At 47.9% G+C, this 17,400-nt stretch overlaps 1 protein-coding gene across 10 annotated transcripts in view; it reads right to left on the reverse strand.

The window, feature by feature from the left end:
- CLEC16A (C-type lectin domain containing 16A) overlaps window positions 1-17,400 on the reverse strand; it is a 196,460-nt gene that overhangs the window by 41,967 nt on the left and 137,093 nt on the right. For 6 of the 10 annotated variants that reach the window (XM_049111391.1, XM_049111390.1, XM_049111389.1 and 3 more), the window contains exons 19-21: window positions 13,648-13,799; window positions 11,205-11,409; window positions 9,336-9,503 (exon numbers count right to left, since the gene is read on the reverse strand). In XM_049111391.1, coding sequence (XP_048967348.1) covers window positions 9,336-9,503; window positions 11,205-11,409; window positions 13,648-13,799 — 525 coding nt within the window. The remainder of the gene's footprint in view (window positions 1-9,335; window positions 9,504-11,204; window positions 11,410-13,647; window positions 13,800-17,400) is intronic. The other 4 variants (XM_049111396.1, XM_049111398.1, XM_049111397.1 and 1 more) reach the window with 2 other exon arrangements.

Consider the following 17,400-nt stretch of genomic DNA (forward strand, 5'->3'; position numbering starts at 1 on the left):
GCCATCTTAACTATTTTTTTTTTTTTTAGTGTATAGTTTAGTAGTGTTCAGCACATTCCCAGTTCCTCTGTGGATAAACAGGTGCAGGGTGTAAGCCGAGTGGCCCAAGGCCACATAATGAGTAGAAGGTAGAGCCACGTCTTGAACCCTGATGCTCTAGCGCTGTGTGATGCCACCTCCCTCTGCTGACTCTCACCTGAGCAAACACCATTGCTGAGAAAAGATACCCATAAGGGACAAACAGAAAGCATGATGGGAAAGGACACTGGATTTGTTTCATGGACAACTCAGGGTGGAGATATTTAGTGCATCCTATCTTTCCTTGTTGCTCTTCCATTTTTTCCAACTGCCCCGCCATAAATGTGCTCAACTTGTACTAGGAAGGCTGACAGTACCAAGGGGCGGAAGGAGCTGCATTCTACGGGGCGGGCACAGGCGTGTGCTGGGGTGCGCACACGGGCACGCAGCCATGCCACTTGCTCTGACACACGCCCGCGCATTCCGTGCTGCCAGCAAGGCTGCCCCTCGGGGGCCTGCCTTGGCCTAAAGAACATTCCAAAGTGCAGTCAAGGTCAAAGGGCAGAGTGAAGCTGGGGTCTGGTCCTTCCCACAACCTCCAGCATAGGCTCTCCACTCTCTTCTCCATATGCAGCTCACGTTGCGTTCCCTGCTCTCTGACATGCTGTGATCACCAGAAGGCTCCTGGGTACACAGTACCCAGTGTGCCCAGTATACACACATTACCCGTAGTGAGGTGGGTAATGACCTGGAAAGGTGAAGCAACACTTAATTCTGTGGAACTCTCTCCTCCTCTCTGTCTCCACCCCCTAGGAAGGCTCATCTGGGACCTGGAGGCTACCTCTGCCTGCTGTCTGTTCTGTTTTGCAAGAGTGCTCCTCAGACACCAAATGCCTGTGTGTCAACTGGGAGACAGTCCAAACCTGGGGGCATGTTCCAGGTGAGGGAACCTTGCACGCCCTGATTCGGGAACGTGACTTCTTGTGGGCTGTGTGCTCCCAGCTGGACAGTGTGCCCACACTCCCTCTTCACGGCCACCCTGGGGGCTCCACGAGGGGGCGTGGAAAGCAGGGACCCCTGGGACTCAGCACAGGGATGATTTTTGAGTGGAAGCTGATCCCCACACCCCCGATCCAACCACTCAAAGGCTGTTCTCTTAGACACAATTGCCAGAAAGCTTTGAAGAGCATTCAAATGCTGCTGCTTTTGCACAGGCAAGATTTTTTTAAGTCTCATTTCTGCTTTTTGGTCTTAATGGACCAGGAACAAATCTATACAAGGATGGGCTTTTACATGACTGTGAACTCTATTCAGTCTGGAGGTGGGGGTTCCAGGGGAAAAAGAGTGACTTTTCATATGGCTGCTGTGTAGGCTTATCCCTCATCTGGGGGGTGGCGGATGGGGGACGCTGGTGGCTGCCAGTGTGAAGAGCAGTATACAGATGACAGGAACGGGGAATGCTCTGTCTATGCCAGGGCCACCTGACAGCCCGCTCTCTAATGAGGGTCTGTCTCACCAACCTCTGAGAATCAAAGACAAGTGGCAGAGCCATCGGGGTTCAGCCGCCACCAATGCCAGCCTTGAGATGAGGGGCATTTAGAGGCAGGTGGTGGAGCTATGGCTCTCGGCCTGCCCTGTGTGAACTCTGAAGCCTTGGCCCAAGCCTTGGTTTCCCGTATGTAGAACAAGACAAGCGGTACCAGCTCACAGCATTGTCCAGAGCATAGAATCAATGCACACAAACTGCTTGGCACAGTTCATTCTTCTGGTCAGCTTTATCCCATTGCTCCTGGAAACCTGATGTTTTCTGTCTGAAACACACCCACTTCTGGAGCCAACAACGTGGTTTTGCCAGATACTAGTGGGGCATCAGGTGGCTGTGGGGAGGTCACCTTTATTTCTAAAATTGGAAAAGGAGAATTCACTTCAGATGTATCAAAATGGAGTGAAGAACTAATAGGCGCAGTGGCGATGGTGGTAGCAGTGGCTCAGGGTCTGATGCAGGCCGACCTGAGTTCATGGCCTCGCTAGAGGAAGGGCAGGGGCACTTGGTGTAACCTTGGGCAGCCAGTTTCCTTACATGCACAAAAGGAAAATGGAAAACCTCCCTTCGGAGTGTTGGTGGATCAAACGAGAAAATTGCATAAAGTGCTTAGCAGCTCAATACATCTTGCCTTTTAAAAAAAAAGGTCTTGGGGTCAGAATCAAGTTTCTCTAACTCAACTGACCCAGTGGTTAGTCTCTGGCCAGGGAACTCAGGGCTGGGAGGGGGGCGGCACTGAGGAGACCAGAGGAAGGTGGCAGGGAGGTTCTTCTTCCTGTGTGACTCCAGAAAGGGCATTTTTTGCCTTGGGGAGCTGGAAGGAGAGAACTGACTCCAGCATTATAATCGGAAACAAGAAAAATAATGGGCCTAAAAAATTAGTTTCTGGGAAACACTGTCACGAGATGACATTAGCACCTAGTACATTATCCCAGGAGAGAAGTCAGGATTGAAGTCTATGAATTAAACATTGATTTTCTTTTTTCTTTTTTTTGGCTGTCAGTTCCGAGGCTTCGTGGTCAGCTCAGCTGGCTCTGAGCACACTGTAATCTTTGCATTCTTCCTCAGTTACTCAGCTGCCAACAGTTGGCTCTGGAACTGGTTGCCTTTCCACAGAACTATTAAGTGTTCTGGGTCAGTGACTGATAGGGCCGGTTTGTTTGCCTTTGATAAAGATAACACTTGTGGAAAGCACAGTGCTCCCCCTGTGCTCAGGGATTTCAATGTTTGCTCAGAGACAGATGGTGCCCTGGACCCAGCAGGACCTGAAGTTGGGACAAGAAGACTGTAAAGTAGAGCTTGGCCCTGGCAGGTGAAGTCTGACTCTCCAGGTGGCATCCTGAGCCACCACCAACAGGTGCCGGACTGAGGTTCGAGCAAGACAGCAACGCCCTGCCGCAGGAGTTGACAGGCTGCTGGGAAGATGAGACACTGAACAATCCATCAGGCCCTGCCTCCGTCCAGCGATCCATGTCCCTACCCGGGTTTGACAGTCACTGAGCACCTGCTCACTCAGTATCAGCAGCTGAAGGCGAGCCACACAGGGACTCCAGGGCCTTCCACGCAAGAGCAGGGCAAGTGACCAGACAGGAAAACCAATGGGCCAACTTCAGCCAATGGCAAGGGCTCTGAAGATAGTGGGAAAACCATTCCATTCTGATGTAGCTATTCCAAAGAACTGGGAACAGGTGTTCAGATAAAAACTTCCACAAGCACACTCACAGTGTTGTCTGTACTTGCCAAGAGGTGCAAACCAGCCGCGTGGCCGTCAGTGGGTGAAAAAATGGATGAGTGGAACGTGTTCTATCCACACAATGGCTAGCTCTGACACATGCTATAATGTGGACAAACCTCAAAAACATGACGCTAAGCGAAAGAAGCCAAACATAAAAGGCTATGCAATGGATGATGTATATGAAATGTCCAGAATAGGTTAAGTCCATAGACAGAAAGCACAGCAGTGGTTGCCAGGGGCTGAGGGAGGGTGAATGGTGAGCGACTGCTCAATGGGAATGGCCTTTAAAAAAAAGGGGGGGGGATCCCTGGGTGGCTCAGCGGTTTGGCACCTGCCTTTGGTCCAGGGCACGATCCTGGAGTTCCGGGATCGAGTCCCACGTCAGGTTCCCAGCACGGAGCCTGCTTCTCCCTCTGCCTGTGTCTCTGCCTTTCTCTCTCTGTGGGTCTATCATGAATAAATGAATAAAATCTTTAAAAAAAAAAAAGGGAATTGCCTTTTATTGGTGGGGGAGAAGGGTGGTGAAAGTATTTTGGAACTAGCAGAGACGGTGGTAGCACAAGACTGCAAATGTACTAAATGCCACTGAACCATATCCTTTCTTTCTTTTTTCTTTTTTTTTTGAACCATATCCTTTCAAAAGGTTTTATGTTATGTGAATTTCCCTCATGTAAACAAATAAAAGCCACCTGCCACACAAAGAGGGCCTGGGGGTGGGTCAGGGTCCCCAGCAGAGGGCACCCCCTCCCCAGGAGGTATCTGAGTGGAATCCTAATGCTGAGAAGGAACCAGCCACACAGAAGGCTCCAGGAAGAAGTTTGGATTAGAATGGGGAGGGGCAGGGGAAGACCTGAGCAACAGGGACTGTGGTGTTGTGCCCCCTTCCATGTCACCATGACCAGCATGCCAGGTGAACATCTGTGAACAGCCTCTGGGCCAGAAGGAACCTAGCATGGGGGACGAGGCTGCCCTGGGAGGTAAGGCCAGAGCCCTGGCCCTGTGACTAGAGACCGCTGCCCATGCCCTCCCACGGGCACTTCTGGGAACAGCTTCTGCTTGGGGGTGGGCTGGTCCACTTGGTGTTTGTGGAGAGATGCCTCTGCGGTCTAGTTCTGGACATCCTGCCTCCGTTGGCAGATTCCAGCAATCAGCTGTCACCGTGGGTTGGTGGCACATGTCCTCGAGGGCACTAACTATGGAAGGCTGTATCCCAAAGTCAGACGCTAGATCTGGCCGTGCCTGTGCACCTGGACACGCTGTTTCTTGGTGACCCTCTTGGCACTAGCCAGTCACGCACCCAAGCCTCTACCATCGGGGAGCAGAACGTTCTGCAGGGGCGAGAGCCATGAACATAAAATCGGCTAACAAACAGAACTTGTGATTCCTCTCCAAGCCCAGTGGAAGAAGAAAAATATACCAAAGTGGCTAGTCACTTAAGAGCCCTTGATTTATATTCTACTTTAGTATCTCTTGCAAGAAAATGGAAGATACCTTTTCTTCAAATATAATCATTTCCAGCTTGAAAAGGGGGGAAACAAACTGCTCTGTAACAGCCACCTGGGCCCGCAGATGAAATCGGAAGGTATGTCCTAACAGAGCCAGCTTCTTTAGCAGTTTCCCCAAGGCAGGCAAGCAGAACTGTTTTCTCACTATTAATTAGCCCCCAGGGAGGAGTGAGGATCCTACGCAGACTGGGGTTTTTGCAGCCGTATGGCCTATGGTGAGGGACACAGAGCAAGATTATTCCCAAAGTGGGGAGGGATGGCAAGGTGGCACTTGTGGGCTGCCAAGCATCAGAGGCCAACCGAGGCCATGCTTCCGATGGACCCCCTGTGGCCCCATGCTTTGGCTTGTGAAAATTTCCAAGGTGAGGGTTAGGAAATTCAGTTGAGTGCAACCAAGCGAAATCTATCACGTGGGTGCACTTGCCCACCCCGGATGTACATCTTGTTCACTCTGGTGACAGAAATGAAGCAGAAGAATGCTTAAGATCTTCTGGGGTCTCCATTCCCTGGTGTTTCTTCCCTAGCCCAAGTGCCGCAGACTAAACAGCCCACGGGCTGGGACCCCAGAGAGAACTTTATCTTCCCAGTGTTCACTCAGGCGGAAGGCTTTAGTGGGAGCTGCTCTAAGGCTGTGCAGAGCACAAGTGCGGGCTCATTCTCCATCTAATAAATACTGAAGGAAGGTACCATGCTAGGCACTGAGATACAGCAATGAGCAGGACAGATCATGTCCCCATGGAAGTGACGTTCTTCGTGTGGAAGAAAGGCCACAGCCACATACCCAAATATGTCATCCAGGTAAGGAATTGCAGGGAAAATAAATCAAGCTAATGGGGTAGAGGAAGGAGAAGTGAATCAGGAAAGACTTCTTAGAGGAGGCAGCCTGTGGCTTGAGGCCTGTGCCGTAAGAGGAGGCAGCCACACACAGATCCGAGGCAGACTATTCAATAAGGGGGCCCTAAAGCAGGAGAAGGCCCAGTAACTTGGAGGAATGGTTCTCAAAGTGTGGCCTGCGGAACCCTGAGGGGCTCCCAGGGTCAGAACTACTCATGTAAAAAATAGTAAGATAGCATTTTCCTTTTACGTTCACTCTCCCAGGAGTATATGAAGGAGATTTTTAGGGGCCACACAATGTATGCTATGACAATGGATTGAAAGCAGAAGCAGATGCAGGAGCCCAGCTGCCTTCTATTAAGCCAGATATTACAGAGATTTGCAAAAATATAAAACATGAAGTTTGGTTGTTTTTTTTTTTTTGTTTTCCTTTTTTGCTTTGGAAAACAGAGTTGTTGTTCATGAAAAAAACTATGTTATTTACATTTACATGTGGTGGTTTATTTTTATTTTAAAAATAAATATGTAAACAGCTAAAGCATTTCTCAGTTTTAATTTGTATCACCTGAAATATCAATAAATATAATCCATATAAATTCTAGCTCTTTAGGATTCTTAAAACTTTTTTTTAAGAGTATAAAGGGGGGTCCTGACACCAAAACTTTGAGAAGCATTGACTTAGCAGCAGGAGCTGGTATAGCTAGGGTAGGAGACAGAAGGAAGTGGGAGGGAGCTGTTCATCTCAGAGACCAGCTGGGGCCAATCTCACAACAACCACACTAGACCAGAGTGAGAATTCGGATTTTCTTCCAAGTGCAATGGGAAGCTGCTAGAGGGGTTGCAGGGAGGGGTATGATGGGATGTGATTTATGTTCTAGAAAGATCCCTCTGGCCAAAAAAGAAGAGGTGAGGCTAGATGCCTGAGAACAGTGAAAATGCTCCTGCATAATCTAGAGCAAGGGCTGGTGGCCAGGGAGAAAAGACGTGATGCACTCTAGAGGCAGAAAAGGCCAGTGGGGATGGGGTGGGAATGAGGAAGATCAAGGATGATTCCAGATGCTGGGTGACTGTGGGGAAGGCTACTGAGACAGCAGGTGGTAAGGAGGGGCAGGGTGGGGAGAGCTCTCCTCTCTCTGAGTCATGCTGAGGCTCAGGGATTTTATTTGCTCTTTAGGTCACAACTCCAACCCAGGCCAGTGCAAGGAAGGCAGCAAGGCCTCTCTCCCCAAGGGCCCAGAGCAGTCATCTCCTCACCATACCTGAGTGGCACTTCTAAGGGCTGTCAAAAGTGAGAGACAGGCAAGGGGCAGATGGCCAGCTTCAGCAGCTACCTTTGCCCTGCCACAATCCCAAATGGCTCAACCTCAAATACCCCAACCCTGGCGCCAACAACAGGACTGTAAGCATTCCAGCATTTTAACTATGCCAGCCCCCCTGCTGGGGAGGCCCAGGCCATGGTAGACAGGATCACACCCCCAGCACTAGATGACCTCACTTCTCCCCTGGAGCCCAGGCAGGGCAGGAGAAGTTAGCAATCAGGCATTGTGAAGCTTTCTGCAAACAGAAGATTATGCAGATGCTGAAGAATGTGACATTTGGCTCTATTTATTTATTTACACTTGCCTTGTTCCAAAAAAGGATGGAATAGAATATAAGGCCAGGGTTTTTCCTCCTTAACCCATTCATTCCTGATATGAAACACTAATGACCACTAAGAAATGGTTTCTTAACATAATGTTTTATGTCAATTATATCTCAATTACAAAAATCACAAAGAAGTGCTTATAGAAATGTAAGTTATAACTGCGTATAGAAAAAAAAAAAAGAACAAAAGAAAGAAAAAGGAATGATTTCTTACCAAGCCAATCTGTATTTAACCTAGACTCATGGTCATCATTTATATTTACTTAAAAACCATCTCTATAGGAGACAAAGCTACCTGGACAATTTTTAATAAAGAAGCCTTCAGGGGCGCCTGGGTGGCATAGTCGGTTAGGTGGCTGGCTCTTGGTTTCAACACAGGTTATGATCTCAGTTGTGAGATCGAGCCCCATGTCAGGCTCCATGCTCAGCAAGGAGTCTGCCTGAAACACTCTCTCCCTCTCCCTCTGTCCCTACTTCCCCCTCAAATAAATACATCTTAAAAAAAAAAAAAAAAAAAAAAAAAAAGAATGCTCCAGACCTGGAGTAGCAGAATTATCTCACATTTCATAGCTGAAAACAGGCGGTGCCAACAATTGGTCTTCTAGATTAAGGCTGGTTTTAAGGATGAAAACAGTCACAGGCAGGGAGTGGCAGCATGAACTGGCACACTTTTCCAGAGTGCATGTTGGGACTACATATGTTGAGACAAAAAGCCTCCCGGCAGATCTACCACTGAGAATTTATCCCACAGACACTCAAGATTTGCAGAGTTATACCAAGGCGCCTCAAGGATGTTTACTATGACATTGGAAAGCAAAACGCTGGAAATGACCCAAATGTCCATCAATGCAACATGTTTTAAAAGATTTTCTGGTCCAGTCACTCAGTAAAATATCATACAAGAGTTAATCATTAACTAGCACGAAGTCAATCTATATGCGTTAACATGTAACACTAAGTGAAAAAAGAAAAGGCAAGGTGCAGGATTACCTATGTAGTATGATCCCATGTGTAAAAACAGACATTTATACACAGCATAAAATGAACACTTCTGGAAGGAGAAGTAAGAAACCGTTAACAGTGATTACTTCCAGGGCAAAGTTGATGTATTTCTCCTTTTATCACATCCTGTTTAGGTTTTAAAATATCACATACTCACAGTATATATATTTGTAAGATTAAGTAATGAAGTCAAAGAACAGATATAGGATAAATCACGGAGTGAAGGAAACGAAGGACACTGATTTTGAACAGGTCCTTATGGCGGCACTTTAAATCAATAGCTGTTCTTCTATCCATAACTGCTTTCAAAAACATTTTGCAACATATCAATTGGAGTTCAAAACCCTAAACGCTTGCAGGGGACAGCTTGGCCAACTTTTGGAAGTACTGTAACCAAGGGCGAGGTTCTGTTTTGAGGGATCCAGGTATACATGGATCACGGATTTATCTGAGGTGGATGCACCAGAAGAGGAAGGGGAGAGCCTGCTGGCCCTTCTGGGGAAGCAAAGCTGCCCTCGAACTTTCCCTTCACGTTTCTCTTTTTTGGGAGGGGCCGGGGGAGGTGGTTCGAGATGAGCTTTGGAGAGAGGGGGAAGAGGTGCTCCTAGCTCCCGGATGGAAAACCCTGGCACAGCCCATTCTGAGCTCTCACTTCTTCAGTGGCTGGAAGAGGAACCACACATACTGACTGTCTCACTAGTCATCACACACGGAGAAGGAGACTACTCCCCCACGACCTCAATTACTAACAATCTAAGTGTTTCCAAGAAATTTCCAAGAAACTTCTTAGTCTTAATTCTGAGAAGTTCTACATCCCCGGAAAAAAATCTCTGGAAAACCAAACCCAGGCAGCAGAACACCAAAGAGAAAGCCAAGATTTATTTCTAGGGCTTGTGTTTCATCGTGGGCTATACTTTAACGAATTCTAAGAAACGGGTGCTTCTAGCCGACCGGACTCAGGGGAAAGGAAGCTGGCTCATGCAGGCTCAACAGAGAGCAAGCCCTGGAGCCCCCAGCCGGGGACGAGAGGCGGCGTGGGTTGGGGGTGGCTTACCTGGCACCTTGTCCACGGATGCAAACACAGAGCGTTGTACTGTGGGGTCACTGCTGCCCCGGCGGCACTGGTCGTAGAAACGGAAAGGCAGGTGCTGGGTGGAAGAGGAGGAGCCAAGTCTAAACCCCAGGACTTCGGTCGTCGGCTGGATCGGGAGGTCCAGGAGGGCTATGTTCAAACAACACCGGGGTTCATGCTCATCGCGTGGGCCGGGGGTGTGGGTGACGGGGCTCTGGACGGGGTGGGCTGTAGCCCGCAGTGGCCGCGGCTCTGTTAGGCGCGTCACTTGGACAGTGCCAAGCAGGCAGCCGGCAGCCTCGAACTGTGGAGACCGGCGGGAGACTGGCAGGACCCCAAAGGTCCTTTCTGCCTGAGCTCAAAACCTGACCAGTGCCTAGTGGGAGATCCAGAAATGGATGCTGGCCAGTCCCCACTTTGGATCCTTGGCTTCCGCACGCAACAGACCCTTGCCAGGGCATAGCCACAGGTGCAATTTCAGACCACAAAGCAAATGGGGCCAGGTGTGCCGTGAAAGTTCACGTATGTGCATGCTCATGGCGAAGAGAGTGTGAGGGAGAACATATCTGCGTGTGTGAGTGGGTATTGATGAGCATGTGTTTATCTGTCACAGTCGCTGTCTTCCCTTCCATAAACAAATCTCATGATATAGCAATTTGGAGCGGCTTTTTACAATCAATTGAAGGAATACCCAAGGCATTAGTTCTAACAGCCACTTTACGGCATAATTCTCAACTTTGAAATGAAATATTTAGCCTTTGTGCCAGCGGTGAGAAATTGCTTTACATTTAAAACAACAACAATAACAACAAAACACCTTCTGAAAATAAATCTTAAGGGAAAAGACTGAATGATTTAAGTCACTTTGCACATTACAAAACGCTTCTGTAATGATTCCACAGGCCAAGTCTCAACTAAGTGAGAAATGAAACGAGGACTGCATGGGATGCAGGCCTGGGCAAATCAACAAGGCACGCGCAGTAAATACCCGAATCTGTAATGTCCAGAACCCAAGCCCGCCAAGTGTTTATTTTTAGGTAATCCCTTTAGAAAGCGCCCCTCCTCCCCAAGTGAGCTGGAAATCCTCCCAGCAACCACACCGGCATGACCATCGGTGCTTGGACTGAAAGGCATTGGTGTCTGGAGAAAGACTATTTATAGTCTGAAGAGCTGATAGAAAGCCATTCCCCAGGGGAATGCCGTGCTGTCAGCCCTGATGAATGGAACACCTCATTTTTGTGCCTTGATTTCTAAGAAAGTGGGGTCCTCCCTGCACCGGGCAGCGTTAGGTCTCCTCACAAATCCACCACAGTGCCTATGACACATACAACAACTTCTGAGTTTAGTGCTAGGTCATCATGGCCCCTTGCCAAGCAGGGCCGCCTTTCATGACAGCTGGAGGGGGCGGGGGAAGGGATGAGCTTTACAGTCAGAAGTTCTGCGTCTGGGGTCTGCTAACCAGCTGCTTGTGTGACTCCAGGCAAGTCACTGAGCCTCAGTTTACTCTTCTGAGAAATGGGCAGAACAGACCCTATTGATCTCAAGGGTTAAGAGGAATATGCAAGCATTTTGTAAATATGAGCTAGAAGATTCCTGTGTGTAGGAGAACAGTTGTCTCCCACTGATGCCTGTATATGTTCATGGCCTCTTGGTGAGGGAGGGTTCTCCTTCTCTTCCATGCAGCCCTAGAAACTTTTTAGATACCAAATACAGGGGGAAATGGGAAATTCTGAGCGGATTCCCTGTCCTTTCACCAAAACCCAATGAACTCTTAAGCCACGTGTGTCCTCTTCTAGAGGACAATGTGAGAGCCTGAGGGCTCCAAGGAAGTTGCCAGAGCCGGCCACTCACCGGCTATCCTCTGCATCTTCATACGCCTTGCCTGGATGCGGCCCTTGGCCAGGCGCTGCTTGGCGATGATGCAGCGGATGTGGTCCGAGAATACGAAGGTGGCCTGGAGGATTGGGAAGGGTTTGGAGTGGGGGCTGGATGCAGGCTTGTGGATGGTGATGTTCAGGGCGCGGCTGTCATCCTCCACGCCGGTCACCTGCATGTCCTACAGGAGAAGGGGCAAAAGAAAGGGTGTTCGCGGGGTTCAGGAGGAGGGTAGCAACTTGGAAGCTGTGGGATCTGTGTCTCATCAAGAAAGAGGTCGCCAAATTCAATTTTGCTTTTGCTCCAAAGGAGCAGCCTCCCAAGCCTGAGTCAAGGGTGGGCACAAATCAGACCAAGCCTTACAGAGAGGATACTCAAAGTGACCCTGTGCTGGCTGCAGGGGCTGGGATCCTACCCATGAGGACCTGAGGAAGCTAATGGATAAATGGGTACCCCAGCCTCATCAGAGGGTCATGGGGACTCAAACAGTCGGACACCAGCAGTGATGACTTCTAAGAAACTACAGATAGCAAACCAAAATGCCTATCGCCATCTGACGTGATCTTAGATATATTCACACATCTACTGACCAGCTTCCTCCTGGCTTCTCTTAAGAAGGGGCATCCTGGCACCCATTTGTATGTGTCTGAAGAACTTCCAGTCCCTAAAGGAAAATACTAGCCCTGGGAAAGGGACAGGGAGGACCCTTTAGCAGGCATGTGAAGAAAGCTGCATTTGAAAGATGCAGAAGAAAACTCACGCACAGCAAGTGTGCTAAGGACAGATCTCATCTAAAACCTTGGGATGGATTATATGTAAAGAATCTGCTTCCCACAAGAGTTTGAGGTGTCACACGATAAAGGCATGAGATAGGAGGTAGATGTGGAAGTCGGATGTGCTACAGGAGGTGGGGAAAATGCTAAAAAGACTTCCAAGGTGAGATGGTTGCTGTTTGTAGGTGTTAAATCTGGCACGGGCTCTTTGGGAAGAATATCTGCCTCGGAAGGCTGCCGTGGGGATTAAATGAGCTACTACACATTTAAAGTGGAGAACCTGGCACACAGTAACGGCCTGACAAATAAATAGTAACTACTGGAAGTCGACCAAAAGGAAAGGTTTATGGGCCTTTCATTGTCTGATGGAGGACATGTATTAATCCTTTGAGGGAGAAAAACACTCTCCTGACACTAAATTCTAAAGGAAATTGATCCTAAGTCTAGATAAATAAGAAGCAGTAAGTCACCTAATGGACAACCTCTTACATGTAAGTCTTTTTTTTTTTTTTTAAATGAAGGATTCTTCATACAGTCTCTCACATCACCCTCTGTAAAAGAGATTTTTTAAATGGAAAGACGTGGATGGAAAAGGAAGGGGGTGGGGGAAAAAGTTGTATCTTCAAACACGTGGGTGGCTCCCTCAGAGAGTAGGATGCGGCCAGCAGGTCTCACTGTGCAGAGGTGGACGTGGGTTGGCCTGAGCCAGACGTTGCCAGCAACCAGAGGCTGCCCAGCAGGGAAACGGGCTGCCTCAGAGCAGGGCAGGCCTCAGGCCAGGAAGAGTTGGCTAGACACTCAGGGACTGGATGGGGGTGGGGAGGGTATGTGTGTGTGTCTGACAGGGGGTAGGAGCTGGAAAGCTGTCTTCAGCACTTCCGGTTCTTTGCTTTGTTCAGTTGATGAGCTGGCATTAGTCGCCCATCAGACAGACACACATTAAGAAAAACCCAGGTCCTGACTTGGTGTTTGGCAATTTAGAGTCCATCTCTGCTAGAAAGGGGGTGAGGACAAGGGGACTCTCATACATTGCTGGTGGCAACAATCCCTTTAGAGAAGAATCTGGCAGCAGTTATGAACACTGCAATAGCCGCCTAGGGAATCCCTTGCTCAAGAACTAAGGACAATTCTGTTCATGGCAGCACTGTGTGTAAAGTAAAACGCTGGCCCCAGCCACAGGGCACTAGCTAACTATGCCTTGGTATGGTCACACAGCAGTTAAAAGAATACTAGTAAGTCTGCATATACTAACATGTAAGTTCCAAGACATATACTGAGTGGAAAAAAAAAAAGTTTAGAATACGTTCAATGTGACACTATAACACACATACACACACACCCTCTCAAGTATGTATACACAATGTTTATAAACAGTACATGTAGTTGTATTTATATGTGCATTTGGCAGAGCACCAGCTCCAGAAGGACCATAGTGACAATGCAGGAGAAAGTTTAAGAACTGAGGGTTTGGGTCAAAGCACACTTGACCCTTATCTGTGCAGTATTTTAACTTTTTTCAATCATAATCTCTCCACGTATTCTTTGTATCCTCAAAAATTAACCATAGAGATGATTCCTGTGTGTGTGTGTGTGTGTGTGTGTGTAAGCCAACCAAGAACAGCTTCCAGAGTCCTTGGCCATCATACCTGCAGGAGGCCTGCAAACTTGACCACTCCCCAGCCAAGCCTGGACACATCGGGTTCCACTAAACTCATCTGGTAAATGTCAACAGCCAGGAATCGCTGGACCATGCCGCCATCCTTGGTGATCACCGTGCACGCGATCAGGTCACTGTTGTCTGGGGAGAAGGAGAGGGAGAACAAAATGAGGCTCGGTCTGGCGACCCAGCCTGATGAAGACAGGCCCTCAGGCAGACTTGTGTTCTCTTGGGCAGCAGAGTTTGGCCAGAGCCCAGGCTTGGAGTCACACACACCTGGGACTGAGTCCCTCCTCTGAGTCATATGGGACAACTTTTTTTTTTTTTTTAAACCTTTTTGGGCTTCATATTCCTCATCTGAAAAATGAGGATAACGCATACCCCTCTCAAAGTGATAACTGAATAAAGTACATAAAACATTAGTACAATGTTTACTGCACATGAAGCACTCAAGCTGTAGCTAAAAAAAACAAAAAACAAACAAACAAAAAACAAATGGAGAATCCCTGTAACATTTCAGTGCTTCCTTGTAGACAAATGGTGGTTGACAGTTATGACAGTGTGTGCCTAAATTAAGCAAAGACAGGAAAACAAGAGTCCCCTGCTTGGTTACAGAACCACCAAGATTCCAATCTGGCGTCTGGCAGCTTTGAGCCAAGCTTTGCACTAGTTGGTGTATGATCTTGGGCAAGGCACATGGCCCCTATGAACCACAGTTTTCCATCTGTAAAATGGGAATAATCTCTCTTCTCTTGAGATGTTTGGTGCTTTAAATGAGAACAGATTGGTAAAACATTTAACATAGAATCCTGCCTGTATGCCAGACCCCTTTTCTTACTTGGAAATTATGCCCACATTCGATACCTAATTTAGGACCTGTCCTTGATGGCTTTGACATCACCAGAGTAATATAGGACCATTAAATCTATGGTCTGCTCTGTATTTCCTCCAATGGAATCCTCTGTCCCATGTTTAAAAAGAAAAAAAAAAAAAAAGAAAGAAAACCAAAACAGGGAACAACCTAAATATCCCCAAATAGGGAAAAAATCATGATTTTTCCCCTATCAAATGTAAAATTATATACCCATTTAAAAATGTTTAACCAAATTGTGAACAGAGGTTGCCTATGGAAAGGGAAGTGAGAATTGATGGTGGGAGTGCATGTGTGGTGTGGGTATGTCAATGGGAGACCTTAAATTTTTGGATCATATACCAATGTATTCCTTGAAATTATTTTAAAATGAGAAGGTACTCAAGATGTACTTTTGGGGGATTTCTGGGGGGCTCAGAGTTTGGCACCTGCCTTCGGCCCAGGGCGTGATCCTGGAGACCCGGGATCAAGTCCCGTGTCGGGTTCCCTGCATGGAGCCTGCTTCTCCCTCTGCCTGTGTCTCTGCCTCTCTCTCTCTATGTCTCTCATGAATAAATAAATAAAATCTTTAAGAAAAAAAAAAGTACTTTTGAAATATAGATTAAAAACTCAGGGCGCCTGGCTCGCTCAGTCAGTGGAGCATGTGACTCTGGATTTCAGGGTTTTAAGTTTGAGCCTCATGTTGGGTGTAGGGATTATTTAAAAATAAAATCTTTTATGGGTTCTCAGTCAGTTAAACAGCTGACTTTTGATTCCGGTTCAGGTTATGATGTCGGGGTCCTGGGGTTGAGCCCTGCACCGCACTGGGCTCTGTGCTCAGCAGGGAGTCTGCTTGAAGATTCTCTCCTCCTGCTCCTTCCCATTTGAGTGCACTCTTTCTCTTTCTTTAAAATAAATTTAAAAAAATCTTTTTAAAAAATGATGTATGAAAAACCTAAGTTAAAAAAATCCTATTTACTAGTAACTGCAATGACCTTGGAAGAGACATTGAAATTTGCAATGAAGAAGGATAAAAACTGTATTATTCTGATTTTGCTATATTAAAAAAAAAAGTGTCCCTTACAGAAAAAATACAAGTGCAGAAAATAAAACTGAAACATTAGAACTTTCTGATTAGAAGAATGGTAGGTGGGCTTTTTTTCTGAAGCAGCTTAGAGTTATAGTTGATGCACCCATTTTAGGTGTACAGGTGTAGGAATTTTAGCAAATTTACAGCTGTGCATTACTGCACTGGGTGTGAGACACCTGTGTCACCCCAGTGAGTTCTCTCGAGAGCGCTGTAACCAAATATTTGGCTTAAATGTACGGGGGTGGGGTGGGGGAGGGGAGGGACGGTAACACAGAAGGTAGAAATCCTGCTCCAAACACAGGTGATGACAGACTTGGGCCCAGTAGTCCCCAAGGACACCCCCCACCCCCACCCTTTTTACTTTTGCCTTCAGATCTACAGAGGATAGGCAAGTCTCCTTCCTCTCTCAGTACTATCTCCCCAAATACAGCTCGGTCTAACCCTCCGAAAGCTAATCTGTTTGGGGCTTTAAAGGGCTTCAAGGCCAGCAGCCCGGAGGCAAACACCAGCACTGGGCAGGATTAACTCTCCGGGTGGTACTTTCTTCTTATACTGTGGCAGGAATCTTCCTCCCCTTCCCAACAACCCAGCCAAGTACCTTAAACGATTTCCAAAAATTATGTCATCCAGCATGTCCAATGAGTACCCTACTGGAAGACAAGTAGCCCTCCGTATTCAGAAGTGAAGCCAGCCTACTCATTCTTACCAGCATGTTCTCTGTGGCACGCACAGTTTGTTTTCTTGACTCAGTACTTAAAGCTTTTTTCTTAATGGCAATCTTTACCTTTCTAAATAGAAAACAAAACTATCAAGGATGCTTTTTCTTTTCCCCTTTCTCTCCTCTCTCCTCCCCTTCCCCTCTCTAAGCAGTCTCCTAGGATTTCTTCTCTACATTTACAGAAGACAATGCCCCTGGGAATGTGACCAGAAAGCAAGAAAGCCGTGGGTGGGTGTCAGGTGTCGGTGTCAATGGGGTTTGTTTTGACAGTAGGGTCTGCAGGAAGGCAACCCTCTCATAAAGCCTAGGGAGCTTAAGGGCTTGGGGCGGAGGGGGGGGGTGGGGGGGGAGGGGGGGAGGGAAGACCCACCCTCTCTGCCACTAAGAACAAAAAAGGAAGGACAAAACCCCAAAGCGGAACAACTTTCAGAAATGCAATTGAGACATCAAACCCCCATGAGAGATTTCATAAGAAAACTAAAAGGCAAGTATCCCCAGGGAGCCAGGACCTTTGCAGTGAGGGAGCCTCTCTGGCTTTTCAGAAGCTTTCCAGCAGTTAAGGAGAAACAAAGTAGGCTTCCTCCAGGGAGAATAGGGAATACTGGGGGGGCTCATCTGTGGGCCTCTCGGTGTTATCTCGGGGAACTCCTTCCTCACCTTCGGCTGCTCCCACAGTGGCTATGGGCATTTCCATCTGGAGGCCTGGGGACCGGGCCTGTGTGCTCATCTTTGGATGGCCACGGTGTCTTGGGTGGAGGATGACCCAGCGGAGGGTTGCCTAACAGGCAACCAGGCCTACCCAGTCTAGTCCTATGCCTGCTGGTGCCCTGGATTTTGCTCCAAGATGGAGGAGCCATGCCAGTGCTGAGGTACTAGGACAAGAGGAGAACCTTCAGGGCGGGACGGCCTCAGGAGCCTCCCTGACTGACTCCTAGGAGTAGCCTGTGGCCTATGCGCTGGCATTTCCCAGGTCCCGCTGCCCATCTCCATCAGCTGGGTCCCACCCTCACCAACTTCACATTAAAAGGGGTAGGGCCTAGGATTCCAGTTTAAAACTTTACAGAAAATTGCCAGAAGACAATTT

The sequence above is a fragment of the Canis lupus genome, chromosome 6 (genome assembly GCF_003254725.2).
Source record: "Canis lupus dingo isolate Sandy chromosome 6, ASM325472v2, whole genome shotgun sequence".
Lineage (NCBI taxonomy): Eukaryota > Metazoa > Chordata > Mammalia > Carnivora > Canidae > Canis > Canis lupus.